General features: G+C 52.2%; 1 protein-coding gene across 7 annotated transcripts in view; it reads left to right on the top strand.

The window, feature by feature from the left end:
• LOC145536410 (glycoprotein Xg-like) overlaps nt 1–13728 on the top strand; it is a 29488-nt gene that overhangs the window by 2720 nt on the left and 13040 nt on the right. For 5 of the 7 annotated variants that reach the window (XM_081565754.1, XM_081565756.1, XM_081565752.1 and 2 more), the window contains exons 3-9: nt 4886–4930; nt 5339–5362; nt 7050–7094; nt 7503–7526; nt 10585–10641; nt 10994–11038; nt 12719–12751. In XM_081565754.1, the coding sequence (XP_081421880.1) occupies nt 4886–4930; nt 5339–5362; nt 7050–7094; nt 7503–7526; nt 10585–10641; nt 10994–11038; nt 12719–12751 (273 nt within the window). The remainder of the gene's footprint in view (nt 1–4885; nt 4931–5338; nt 5363–7049; nt 7095–7502; nt 7527–10584; nt 10642–10993; nt 11039–12718; nt 12752–13728) is intronic. The other 2 variants (XM_081565753.1, XM_081565757.1) reach the window with 2 other exon arrangements.

Below are 13728 nucleotides of genomic sequence, written 5' to 3'. Positions count from 1 at the left end.
CCAAGGGACTTGCGAGAGTCTTCTCCAACACCACCGTTCAAAAGCATCAAATCTTCGGTACTCAGCCTTCTTTATGGTCCGACTCTCCCATCCGTACATAACTAGGTTAGGAGTGAAAAAAGATTTTGTTGGGATGTCTCTTGTGGCACACCCTGTTTGACCTGTTTGAGGACGGGTATTTAGGAACAGGTGTGGTTTTGTGAGCCATCCCGGCACCCAGAGCCCAGGGTCTTCCTGGAGACCCTTCCACGAATCCCCACGGTCTGAGCATCTTCCCGCACGTGGGACCCGCAGAAACGTGGTCAGGAGCTTCTGTTTGTGGGGAGATGTGGGTTCTCTGTGAACCGACACCAGGGCTGAAGGAAGCGCATTGAGGCTAAGCTCTGTCTTTACGCAGTCCCGCCCAGCAGACGCAGTCCCGCCCAGCAGCGGAGCCAGCAAAACCTGTCTGAGCATTTATTCCCTCGGCAGTGACACAGAACTCTGGGCTCACCTGCTGCTACAGGCAGCTCAGCCTCCTACCAGGCCCAGTAGGTCTGATCCCTCGGGAGCCACTGGATGGCGGATTCCTTCCGCTGGTCACGCGGCTCAGTGGTTAGAATTCCGAGCTTTCAGTGCCGCGGCCCAGGGTTCAATCTCTGGTCAGGGAACCGAGATCTTGGAGCTGTGTGGAGTGGCCAAAGAGAAATAAATGAAGGCACCATCCCAATCACAGCTGTTCAAGAGCTTCATTAAGGAGGTGGGTGTGGTGACTGTGGTTCTTGTTGTTGAGTCGCGTCCGACTCTTTGAGAGTCTGTGGACTGCAGCACGCCAGGCTTCCCTGTCCATCACCGACTCCCGGAGTTTACTCAAACTCATGTCCATTGAGTCGGTGATGCCATCCAACCATCTCATCCTCTGTCGTCCCCTTCTCCTCCTGCCTTCAATCTTTCCCAGCATCAGGGTCTTTTCCAATGAGTCAGCTCTTCGCATCAGGTGGCCAGAGAATTGGAGTTTCAGCTTCAACATCAGTCCTTCAGATGAACACTCAGGACTGATCTCCTTTAGGATGGACTGGTTGGATCTCCTTGCTGTCCAAGGGACTCTCAAGAGTCTTCTCCAACACCACAGTTCTAAAGCATCCATTCATCGGCGCTCAGCCTTCTTTCCGGTCCAGCCCTCACGTCCATACGTGACTACTGGAAAAACTGTAACAAGGCAGCTGCATTTTGGGAAACATTCTGGCAATGCTCATGGAGTTGGGATTCCCTTTGAGAGGTGACGTCTGAGCCCCCCGCCATCTGATTAACCGTTGGGTTGAGCCTCACGTGTCTCTGCTGAAGGGGGATGTCTGCTCTGTGGTTCCCGTAGTACTGACGCATCTCTTACCCAGGAGGTACTGAAATCACACCCCTAGGTGTCACTTCATGCAACCAGCCATGCTCAACCGCGGGCGGGTGATTTGCCCCCTGGGGATACTTGGCACAGTCTGGAGTCATTTTTGGTTGTCACCACTGGGAAGCCACTGCTGTCATCAAATGGCCAGGGGCCTTGGGCTTCCCTTATAGCTCAGTTGGTAAAGAAGCCGCCTGCAATGCGGGAGACCCCGGTTCGATTCCTGGGTCGGGAAGATCCCCTGGAGAAGGGGTAGGCTACCCACTCCAGTATTCTGGCCTGGAGAATTCCATGGACTGTTATAGTCCGCAGGGTGGCAAAGAGTCAGACACGACTGAGCGACTTTCACTTTTCCAGGGATGCAGCTCAGTGTTTTCTAATGCACAGGACGCCCCACAGAGCAGGCTGTCTGTCATCCAGGTTCAAATGTCAACACTGCTGAGGCTGAGAAATCCTGCGTGAGCACTAGAGACGCCATCTATTTGTGTACCCGTCGTATCTACCAGTGTGTCTGTCGATGCATTTGTCAGTTTATCATTGTATCTATAAGTGTATCTAGCATCTATTTTTACATATTCTATCTTCTATTTCTCTACATAATTATCAGTCCTGTATCTATTTTTCTAACATCTAACTCTGTCTCTCATCTGTCTTTCTAATTATCGTCTGTTCCCTGTGATCCTTGTATTTACCATCGACCATCTGTCCATCTATTGCACGCTAAGTCGTCAGTTGTGTCGGACTCTTTGAGACTTTTTGAGACGCTCTGAGAGTTTTTGAGACTCTCTGAGACTACAGGCTATGGACCGCAGCCCGCCAGGCTCCTCTTTCAAGGTGATTCTCTGGGCAAAAATACTGAAGTGGGTAGCCATCGCCTTTTCCCGGGGGATTTTTCCCAACCCAGGCAAGTTTTGTCTTAAAAATCCCTCTGGGTCTTCCCTGGTGGTCCAGTGGCTAAGACTCTGCTCCCAATGCAAGGGGCCCTGGCTCGATCCCTGATCAGAGAACTAGATCCCATATGCCAACTACCTGGCACAGCCATAAAGAAAAATATATACATATATTTTAAAAAATCCGTCCTAAATAGCTCTTTTCGGAGGGTAAGGGGGTTTGGGGTTTGACGCTAAGACCTCCCACCCAGCAGCCTGAGTCCTTTTAAACCCAGCCTCCCAGGAGGTCAGCCACGGGGACCCGCGTGGTGAGCCCACATGTGGAATTGATCAGAAACTGCTGGGCCTGCTAAAGGAGGCAGATGGGAAACAGGTCTTGTGTTCCAAGCCCCGTTCTTAGGGATGTGAATGTCGGGGGTCGGGGCTAGACAGTGACAGGGCGGGGCTAGAGGGGCGGGGGCGGGGCTAGAAGGTGATGGGCGGGGCTAGACCGTGACAGGGCGAGACTAGTACATGGCGGGGGCGGGGCTAGACCGTGGAGGGGCGTGGCTAGGACGTGCTGGGCGGGGCTAGAATGTGACAGGGCGGGGCTAGACCGCAATGTGCGCGGCTGCAGGCAGGGGAGGTAGGTTGTTGGCTGCAGCCGCTCAGGAGACCAGAGGGAGGCTGGTGGACTCCAGCCAGGCCTGCAGGACACGATCGTCTCCACGCCAAGGGGGCGGGGTCCCTGAGTGAAATCCGCTTGGTCTGTGAGTCACGCTCAGGGCTCTGCAAAGAGCGCCACACCCGTGACATCCAGGGGCCGCCTCCCCCGTGACCTCGAGTCATCGTCAGATGTTGTTGTCCAGTCGCCAGTCGTGTCCGACTCTTTGCGATCCCGTGGACTGCAGCACGCCAGGCCTCCCTGTCCATCACCAACTCCTGGAGTTTAATCAAACTCATGTCCATTGAGTTGATGACGCCATCCAGCCATCTCATCCTCTGTTGTCCCCTTCTCCTCCTGCCCTCAATCTTTCCCAGCATCAGGGTCTTTTCAAATGAGTCAGTACTTCGCATCAGGTGGCCAAAGGATTGGAGTTTCAGCTTCAGTATCAGTCCCTCCAATGAACACCCAGGACTGATCTCCTTTAGGATGGACTGGTTGGATCTCCTTGCAGTCCAAGGGACTCTCAAGAGTCTTCTCCAACACCACAGTTCAGAAGCATCCTTTCTTTGGCGCTCAGCGTTGTTTATCATGAGAAGCATCTGCAAACAGAAGGAGGTGGCTGGAATGACAAGTGGACATGGAATGGAGTGGGGGCAGTTGATTTGTTTCCAGAGCCAGTGGGAGGGGGGGGACACACCCTGGCTTCCTACTGCAAGCAGCCTGGCTCTGGAAGCTTCTAGCCCCCAGAGGCAGCCAGATGCCCTTTTTGGAAAATGCCCACTTGCTGCCCAATCTATTGTGCAATGGATTAGGGAGAGACTGGAACGAGATACGTAACAGAGGCTCAGAACAGGGAGTGGCTGGACGCTCCGGTTTGAGAAGATTGTTGAGATGTTTGCCTGGAGCTCCAGGGACGAGCCTGGTAGGAGATGCTTGTAAGCTGCCAGGAGCTGATTGCATGTTCTTCCCTGGTGGCTCAGATGGTAAAGAGTCTGCCTGTGAGGCAGGAGAGCTGGGTTTGATCCCTGGGTCTGGAAGATCTCCTGGGTAAGGGAATGACCACCCACTCCAGTATTCTTGCCTGGAGCATCCCCACAGACAGAGGAGCCTGGCAGGCTACAGTCCACGGGGTTCCAAAGAGTCTGACACCACTGAGGGACTAACACTCTCACTTCAATAATCTATAATCGAACAGTGTGTGAAAAAAGAAGAGATACATGTATATGTATAGAAAAATAATTTATATATGTGTGTAACTGAATCTGTTTGCTGTACAGCTGACACTAACACAACACTGTAAATCAGCTGTGAAAGTATTAGTCACTCAGTTCAGTTCCGTTCAGTTCAGTCACCTAGTTGGGTCCAACTCTTTCTGACCCCGTGGACTGCAGCACATCAGGCTTCCCTGTCCGTCACCAACTCCCGGAGTTTACTCAAACTCATGTCCATTGAGTCGTTGATGCCATCCAACCATCTCATCCTTTGTCGGCCCCTTGTCCTCAGTCGTATCCAACTCTTTGCGACCCCATGGACGGTGCCCACCAGGCTCCTCTGTCCTTGGGGTTCTCCAGGCTAGAATACTGAAGTGGGTTGCCATTTCCTTCTCCAGGGGGGATCTTCCTGACCCAGGGATCGAACCAGGGTCTCATCACAGGCAGATTCTTTACCAGCAGAGCTACCAGGGAAGCCCAGAAATCAACTATAGTTTAATTAAAGAAAGGATGAGAGTGCAATTCTCTTCCTTCACGGATCTCTTTTGCTGTGGGCAGAGCCTGCCGGGAAAGCTAGGAATAAGATGTCGGTTGGACAGACACACCTCAGGGGAGCTGCAGAGAGGGGTGGAAGGCTTCTTTTCTGCTGAGCTTGGGGTGGTGGGCGTGGGGTTGGGGGGGGGAATATCTGGGCAGCTGGGGCAAAGGAAAGCCGGGCGGCCGGTTCCGTCTCCCTTGACTGACGCGCTGTGTGTTCTTGCAGGTGAGAATGGTGACTTTGATTTGGCTGATGCTCTCGACGACCCTAGTAAGTGCGTCTGGAAGCTACTCTGGAGGCTCCGGGTTGGGTGGGGTCGGGATTCCTTCCTAACTTGGAGGTTTACTCCACCCCTCAACCTCCACACAGCTCCAGGGAACACTGGTGGGCTTGCATTGGCTCCAGGGGACACTGGTGGGATTGCATTTGAAGGGAACTTTTGTCCTTTGAGTCCCACGCCCCTTCGAACACGGAATGGGATTTGTGTTGGTACCTGGTGCGCTGCAGTCCTCAGAGTCGCAAAGAGTCAGACACGACTGAGCGACTGAACCAAACTGATCAGATCTTTGTTAGTGCCTTGAGATTTTCTTTTTTTTTTTAATTAGAACTTTAACGATTCTTTCTTTGAGCTGCACAAAAACCCTCGGGGCTTATCGCACGTATGTTCTCTGTCCACAGAGCCCACCAAGAAGCCAAGCTCAGGTGAGTGACTGCCGGACTCAGGTCAGTGTGCAGAAATGAGGCTGCCCCACCGCAAGCTGAAGTTTTGGAAGGAGTTTTACGGGGTTTCCCAGGATGCTCCATGGTGAAGAATCCACCTGCCAGTGCAGGAGACGTCAGCTCCATCCATGGATCGGGAAGATCCCCTGGACGAGGAAATGGCAACCCACTCCAGTATTCTGGCCTGGAGAATCCCATGGACGGAGGAGCCTGGTGGGGTACAGTCCACAGTGTTGCAAAGGGTGGGACTGAGTGACTAAACCACAGCAACGATAGGGTTGTGGAGGGTGTGACTGATGGACAGGTGTGTAAGGCAAACCCAAGTCCTTCACGAAATGGATCGCAAAATCACAGTGAGATGTTATTCCCACTAGGATGGCTAAAATCGAAATACGGATGATAACAAGTGTTGGCGGGGGTGTGGAGACATTGGAACGTTTATGTGCTCCCGGTGGGGGTAGAAAACTGTGCAGCCTCCGCAGAAAACAGTCTGGCATTTCCTCACAAAGCTGCACATAGAACTTCCCTGTGTGTGTGTGTGTGTGTGTGTGTGTGTATTATTTGTTCAGTTGTGTCCAGCTCTTTGCAACCCCATGGACTGTAGCCCACCAGCCTCCTCTGTCCATGGGGATTCTCCAGGCAAAAATACTGGAGTTGGTTGCCATGCCCTCCTCCAGGGGATCTTCCCAACCCAAGGATCAAACCCAAGTCTTCAAGGAATAAACAGTTCTTGTTTGCTTCTTACATACATTATCAATGCTAAACAGTCTTGTAAATGTGTGTATGTAGTTTTTTCAAGTTCTAAATTTTCAGGTTCTACTTCTAGTGTCTAAGTAGCTTTAAGCTAATCAATGATAATCTATATTTCATGAGCACCAACTGTGAATAAAATATAAGATCTACTGAGGCCCCCGTACCACCCACAGCCTGGAAATCCCACCAACGGTGAAAGTAAGAATGTTCATTAATTTCAAAACAGCTTTGAACCTGCCCATTGGAACTCAGGGAAGGTCATGGGGGCTGAATGAAGCCTTTGTTGTTGTTCTGTTGCTAAGTTGTGTCTGACTCTGTGACCCCACGGACCACAGCCCACCAGGCTTCCGTGTCCATCACGAACTCCCGGAGGTTGCTCAAACTCATGTCCATTGAGTCGTTGATGCCATCCAACCATCTCATCCTTTGTCGGCCCCTTGTCCTCAGTCGTGTCCAACTCTTTGCGACCCCATGGACGGTGCCCACCAGGCTCCTCTGTCCTTGGGGTTCTCCAGGCTAGAATACTGAAGTGGGTTGCCATTTCCTTCTCCGGGGGGATCTTCCTGACCCAGGGATCGAACCAGGGTCTCATCACAGGCAGATTCTTTACCAGCAGAGCTACCAGGGAAGCCCAGAAATCAACTATAGTTTAATTAAAGAAAGGATGAGAGTGCAATTCTCTTCCTTCACGGATCTCTTTTGCTGTGGGCAGAGCCTGCCGGGAAAGCTAGGAATAAGATGTCGGTTGGACAGTCACACCTCAGGGGAGCTGCAGAGAGGGGTGGAAGGCTTCTTTTCTGCTGAGCTTGGGGTGGTGGGCGTGGGGTTGGGGGGGAAATATCTGGGCAGCTGGGGCAAAGGAAAGCCGGGCGGCCGGTTCCGTCTCCCTTGACTGACGCGCTGTGTGTTCTTGCAGGTGAGAATGGTGACTTTGATTTGGCTGATGCTCTCGACGACCCTAGTAAGTGCGTCTGGAAGCTACTCTGGAGGCTCCGGGTTGGGTGGGGTCGGGATTCCTTCCTAACTTGGAGGTTTACTCCACCCCTCAACCTCCACACAGCTCCAGGGAACACTGGTGGGCTTGCATTGGCTCCAGGGGACACTGGTGGGATTGCATTTGAAGGGAACTTTTGTCCTTTGAGTCCCACGCCCCTTCGAACACGGAATGGGATTTGTGTTGGTACCTGGTGCGCTGCAGTCCTCAGAGTCGCAAAGAGTCAGACACGACTGAGCGACTGAACCAAACTGATCAGATCTTTGTTAGTGCCTTGAGATTTTCTTTTTTTTTTTAATTAGAACTTTAACGATTCTTTCTTTGAGCTGCACAAAAACCCTCGGGGCTTATCGCACGTATGTTCTCTGTCCACAGAGCCCACCAAGAAGCCAAGCTCAGGTGAGTGACTGCCGGACTCAGGTCAGTGTGCAGAAATGAGGCTGCCCCACCGCAAGCTGAAGTTTTGGAAGGAGTTTTACGGGGTTTTCCAGGATGCTCCATGGTGAAGAATCCGCCTGCCAGTGCAGGAGACGTCAGCTCCATCCATGGATCGGGAAGATCCCCTGGACGAGGAAATGGCAACCCACTCCAGTATTCTGGCCTGGAGAATCCCATGGACGGAGGAGCCTGGTGGGCTACAGTCCACAGTGTTGCAAAGGGTGGGACTGAGTGTCTAAACCACAGCAACGATAGGGTTGTGGAGGGTGTGACTGATGGACAGGTGTTTAAGGCAAACCCAAGTCCTTCACGAAATGGATCGCAAAATCACAGTGAGATGTTATTCCCACTAGGATGGCTAAAATCGAAATACGGATGATAACAAGTGTTGGCGGGGGTGTGGAGACATTGGAACGTTTATGTGCTCCCGGTGGGGGTAGAAAACTGTGCAGCCTCCGCAGAAAACAGTCTGGCATTTCCTCACAAAGCTGCACATAGAACTTCCCTGTGTGTGTGTGTGTGTGTGTGTGTGTGTGTGTGTATTATTTGTTCAGTTGTGTCCAGCTCTTTGCAACCCCATGGACTGTAGCCCACCAGCCTCCTCTGTCCATGGGGATTCTCCAGGCAAAAATACTGGAGTTGGTTGCCATGCCCTCCTCCAGGGGATCTTCCCAACCCAAGGATCAAACCCAAGTCTTCAAGGAATAAACAGTTCTTGTTTGCTTCTTACATACATTATCAATGCTAAACAGTCTTGTAAATGTGTGTATGTAGTTTTTTCAAGTTCTAAATTTTCAGGTTCTACTTCTAGTGTCTAAGTAGCTTTAAGCTAATCAATGATAATCTATATTTCATGAGCACCAACTGTGAATAAAATATAAGATCTACTGAGGCCCCCGTACCACCCACAGCCTGGAAATCCCACCAACGGTGAAAGTAAGAATGTTCATTAATTTCAAAACAGCTTTGAACGTGCCCATTGGAACTCAGGGAAGGTCATGGGGGCTGAATGAAGCCTTTGTTGTTGTTCTGTTGCTAAGTCGTGTCTGACTCTGTGACCCCACGGACCACAGCCCACCAGGCTTCCGTGTCCATCACGAACTCCCGGAGGTTGCTCAAACTCATGTCCATTGAGTCGGTGATGCTATCCAACCATCTCATCCTCTGTTGTCCCCTCCTCCTCCTGCCTTTAAGCTTTGCCAGAGTCAGCTGTTTGCATCAGGTGGCCAAAGGACTGGAGTTTCAGCTTCAGCATCAGTCCTTCGAATGACTATTCAGGACTGATTTCCTTTAAGATGGACTGACTGGATCTCCTTGCAGCACGCCAGGCCTCCCTGTCCTTCACCAACTCCCGCAGTTTGTTCAAACTCATGTCCATCGGGTCGGTGATGCCATCCAGCCATTTCATCCTCTGTCATCCCCTTCTCCTCCTACCTTCAATCTTTCTCAGCATCAGGGTCTTTTCCAGTGAGTTGGCTCTTCACATCAGGTGGCCAAAGCATTGGAGCTTCAGCTTCAGCATCAGTCCTTCCAATGAATATTCAGGACTGATTTCCTTTAGGATTAACTGGTTGGATCTCCTTGCAGTCCAAGGGACTCTCAAGAGTCTTCTCCAACACCACACTTAGAAAACATCAGTTCTTTGGCGCTCAGCCTTCTTTATGGTCCAGCTCTCACACCCTTACATGACCGTTAGGAAAACCAGACCTTTGTCGGCAAAGTGATATCTCTGCTTGTCTAAGGGGAGGTGTTTCTTGCTACAGTTTTTTTTTTTCGAGAAACTTGAGTTGAGCATATTTTCATGGGCTTCCCTCCTGTGGGCCCCAGAGAATCTTAGATGCTGGCCCTCCTGTAAGATGGGTCACTACCCGGGTCCTGGGAGACTCATCCACCCGCCAGCGTGCGGGGCCGGCCTCAAGCTTGGGAGGGGACCGTGCGTGACTCAAGACTCCAGCGGCTGACGCATCTCAGAACAGAAGAAGGTTGCTTTCCGGCTTTTGTTTTTAAAGCCTGCTAGAATCTGCTGCTGCTGCTGCTGCTAAGTCGCTTCAGTCGTGTCCGACTCTGTGCGACCCCATAGACGGCAGCCCACCAGGCTCCGCCGTCCCTGGGATTCTCCAGGCAAGAACACTGGAGTGGGTCGCCATTTCCTTCTCCAGTGCATGAAAGGGAAAAGTGAAAGTGAAGTCGCTCAGTCCTGTCCAACTCTTAGCGACCCCATGGAGTATAGCCTACCAGGCTCCTCCATCCATGGGATTTTCCAGGCAAGAGGACTGGAGTGGGGTGCCATTGCCTTCTCCGCTGCCAGAATCTAGTGCCTTTAAAATAGCGGTGGTTGCCCTGAGTAATGAATTTCTATTTGCTGTGAGTTACGTGCGCTTCCCAGGTGGCGCTAGTGGTAAAGAACCCGCCTGCCAACGCAGGAAACTTAAGAGATGTGGGTTCGATTGCTCGGTCGGGGAAGATCCCCTGGAGGAGGGCATGGCAACCCATTCCAGTATTCTTGCCTGGGGAATCCCATGGACAGAGGAGCCTGGTGGGCTACGGTCCACGGGGTGGCAAAGAGGCAGACACGACTGAAGAGACTTGGCACACACCCATGGTGGATTCACTTTGCCGTGCACCAGAAGCGAACACAACACCTCTTTGCGGCCCCCTGGACTGGCGCCGGCCAGGCTCCTCCACCCATGGGATTCTCCAGGCAAGAACACGGGAGTGGGTTGCCAGTCCCTCCTCCAGGGGATCTTCCCGACCCAGGGATCAAACCCGGGTCTCCTGCATCGGAAGCATGTGCTTTACCGACTGAGCCATCAGGGAAGCAAGTATACTCCAATAAAAACTAATGTTTTAAAAATGCTTTACGCTTGGGGATTCTGAGCACCAGAGATTCCACGGAAGCGATAAACAGCAAACATAAATAAGCCGGAACGTCATTTTGTATACCGGCCTTTTGGATTGTGTGAATGGTTCGTCTCTGGGAGGTGTCCCTCTTTCCCTAAAATCACGTGTTTCCCCACAGATAGCTACCCAAGGCTGCAGACGCTGCCTCCTCGCCGGCAGCCTGGGAACAGTGGAGGTGAGTCCTCGGTACTAAGACGCCGTCCGGAAGAGTCTTCAGAAGTACTAAGATGTCATCCAGAAGATTTTAGAGAATTCGGTCCTCCATGGTGAAAGACGCACTGCATTTAAAATATGCAGAAGCTCTTTTTTTTTTTTAAAGCAATTCTTTTTAAAGAGTCCTGTATTTATATTTGTGTTGGCTGTCTCGGGTCTTAGTTGCGGCCCGTGGATCTTCCGTGGGTGCACGGATTCTCCAACTGGGGAACCCCCTCTCCATGAAGTGTCCCTGTGCCCCTGATGCGTGGGCTAGGGTGCGCAGGGGGCTCCCTGAAACAGCGGGCTCTGACCGCTCTCTGCTCTGTCCACAGACTTCCTGAGCAACAGCGGCGGCGACCTGCCCAGGCTGCCCGCAGGTACGTGTGAGCTTCTGTGACCCCGCCCCAGACCCCGCCCCAGACCCCGCGTGGAAGGTGGTGGGCTGTGGACTCTCCCCTCCAACCTCTGGGGGGCGAGGGGAGGCGCGTCTCTGAGGCTGTCCCCTCCTGCGGTCTGCAAGGCGGACGAAACCAACCATACGGCCGATGCCGCTTAGAAGTGGGGGTCGTCTCCACGTAAATATGTATATGTGCGCATGTGTGTGTGTGTGTGCACCTGTATACATACCTCCACAGACACACGTACTTATGTACGTGCCTGTGCATATGTGTATATCTATACACACATATCTACATGTATACCTATATCTGTATCTATATGCGTATCTGTCTTTATCTGTATCTGCGTTTATCTATATGCATATGTATATCATATGTCCATTTGATACTGGACAGAGTATCACAGGCAAGAATTCTTGTCCAAGCAAGAATAATGTAGAGGGTCACCACGCCCTCCTCCAGGGGCTCTTCCCAACCCAGGGATCAAACCCAGGTGTCCCACACTGCGGGCAGATTCTTTACCAGCTGAGCCACCAGGGAAGCCCCAAAATACTGCAGTGGGTAGCCTCTCCCTTCTTCAGGGGATCTTCCCGACCCAGGAGTTGAACTGGGGTGTCCTGCATTGCAGGCGGATTCTTTACCAGCTGAGCCATCAGGGGAGCCCACCTGTATATCTATATCTATCCCTATACCTGTATCTATTTCTATATCTAGATCTATCTGTACCTATACTTACATCTGTATCTGTATCTCTATCTATTTCTATATCTGTCTATACTCCTAAGTTACTATCTTTGGGTTTCCCAGGTGGCTCAGCAGTAGAGAATCCACCTGCAGGGCAGAACTGAGTTCCATCCCTGCGTCAGGGAGATGCCCTGGAGGAGGGCATGGAAACCCACTCCAGTATCCTTGCCTGGAGAATTCCATGGACAGAGGAGCCAGGCGGGCTCCAGTCCACAGGGTCACAGAGAGTCGGGCACGAGTGAGTGACTGACCACACACACACACTTATCTTTACAGAGATGTTGTGTCTATACAAACCTTTGCAGATGTGTCTCTGTGTATCTTCCCCCCAAAAATGTAATTTTAATGTGATACAGTTGACGTATAATATGATAGAAGTGGGTCACTGGAGGTGGGGGGTGAGCCTGTGTTACTTTGAGGCCCTAGATGGGCCTGGGGCGGGGCATGTGTAATCTCTAAAAAACACACAGCTTTCTGAAGGGCTCTCTGTGGCATGAATTTTTCCATCCAGAAGCCATGACTTTGAGAGAGGGACTCACTTGAGCATCTTCTGGAAGGTCCTGAGCTTTTCCACCACATAGGGCTCCAGACGACTCAGTGGACAAGACCCTGATGCTGGGAAAGATTGAAGGCGGGAGGAGAAGGGGTCGACAGGGGATGGGATGGTTGGATGGCATCACCGACTCAATGTACATGAGTTTGAGCAAGCTCCGGGAGTTGGTGATGGACAGGGAGGCCTGGGGTGCTGCAGTCCACAGGGGTCACAGAGTTGGACACCACTGAGCCACTGGACAACTACAAGCGCTCCTTTGGGGGTGACTCTTGGGTCCGGCTTTGGTGCCAGCTGGGCGGACGCCTGCTGGACCCCAAGGTCCATGCTTCGAATGGCCATCAGATCCCTCTTCTCTCCTGCAGGAGGCGGCTATCCACCGGGTCACGGCAGCAACGGTAACACGCCCGCTACACCCAGCGCTGGGGCCCGTGGGGGAGGCGGGGCTGGGCGGGCTTCTCTGGGGCTCCCATTAGAGCTTCCTCCTGGGTCTCGGGTGTCGGCCGCCTCGCTGCTGACCCTCAGCTTGCCTTCGTCCAGCCCTCCAGGTGTCCAGGTGCTGACCCCACACCCCTCTGTCCAGGTATCAAGACACAGAGCCCCGGGCTGCAAGCCTCCTTAGGGAGAGAGCAGCCTGGGCATTGCGCATCCTTTATTGTGGGTGGTGCATTATGCCAAGAACCAAAGGGATTTACCCCGGGAGAAATAAACTCCATTCTTGTCTATACCGAGCTTTCCTCAGAGCAATGGGTGGATCTGGAAATCTCCAGGGGGTCTCTGGTGCTGTATAGCGAACTTGGGGGCAAGTGGAGCCCGAAAAGCAAAATGCACTGGATTCGCATTTCTAAACTGAGATAGAATCCACACGAAACTTTCGGTTATCTTCGGGTGCACAAAGTAGTCATGTGATGCTTTGTAAATAGAGTTGTTGGTGCTGTTTAGCCGCTAAGTCATCTCTGACTCTTTGCGACCCCATGGACTGTCGCTCGCCAGGCTCCTCTCTCCTTGGGATTCTCCAGGCAGGAACACTGCAGTGGGTTGCCATGCCCTCCTCCAGGGGAATCTTCCGGACCCAGGGGTCGAACCCGGGTCTCCTGCGTTGCAGGCGGATTCTTTACCATGTTGAGCCCCCAGGGAATCGCTTGTTAGAATTTACTCCCTGGGGACTTCCCTGGTGGTGCAGTCGTTAGGACTCTGGGCTTTCACTGGCAGGACTTGAGATCAATGCCTGGTCAGGGGATTAAAATACTGCATGCAGCCAAACACAGAAAAAAAAAATTGCCCTCTGGACGTGAGAAGGTGTGGAGAAAGCTCCTTTATTTCTCACTCGCTGAGGTGACTGTTTGTTGTCTGTGGAGCATGCTTCCTGTCCTCG

This window comes from Giraffa tippelskirchi, chromosome X (genome assembly GCF_054371585.1).
Source record: "Giraffa tippelskirchi isolate mGirTip1 chromosome X, T2T-mGirTip1v1.2.pri, whole genome shotgun sequence".
Lineage (NCBI taxonomy): Eukaryota > Metazoa > Chordata > Mammalia > Artiodactyla > Giraffidae > Giraffa > Giraffa tippelskirchi.
Note: the sequence above shows the minus strand (reverse complement) of the source record. Positions and strands in the feature narration are given on the sequence as shown.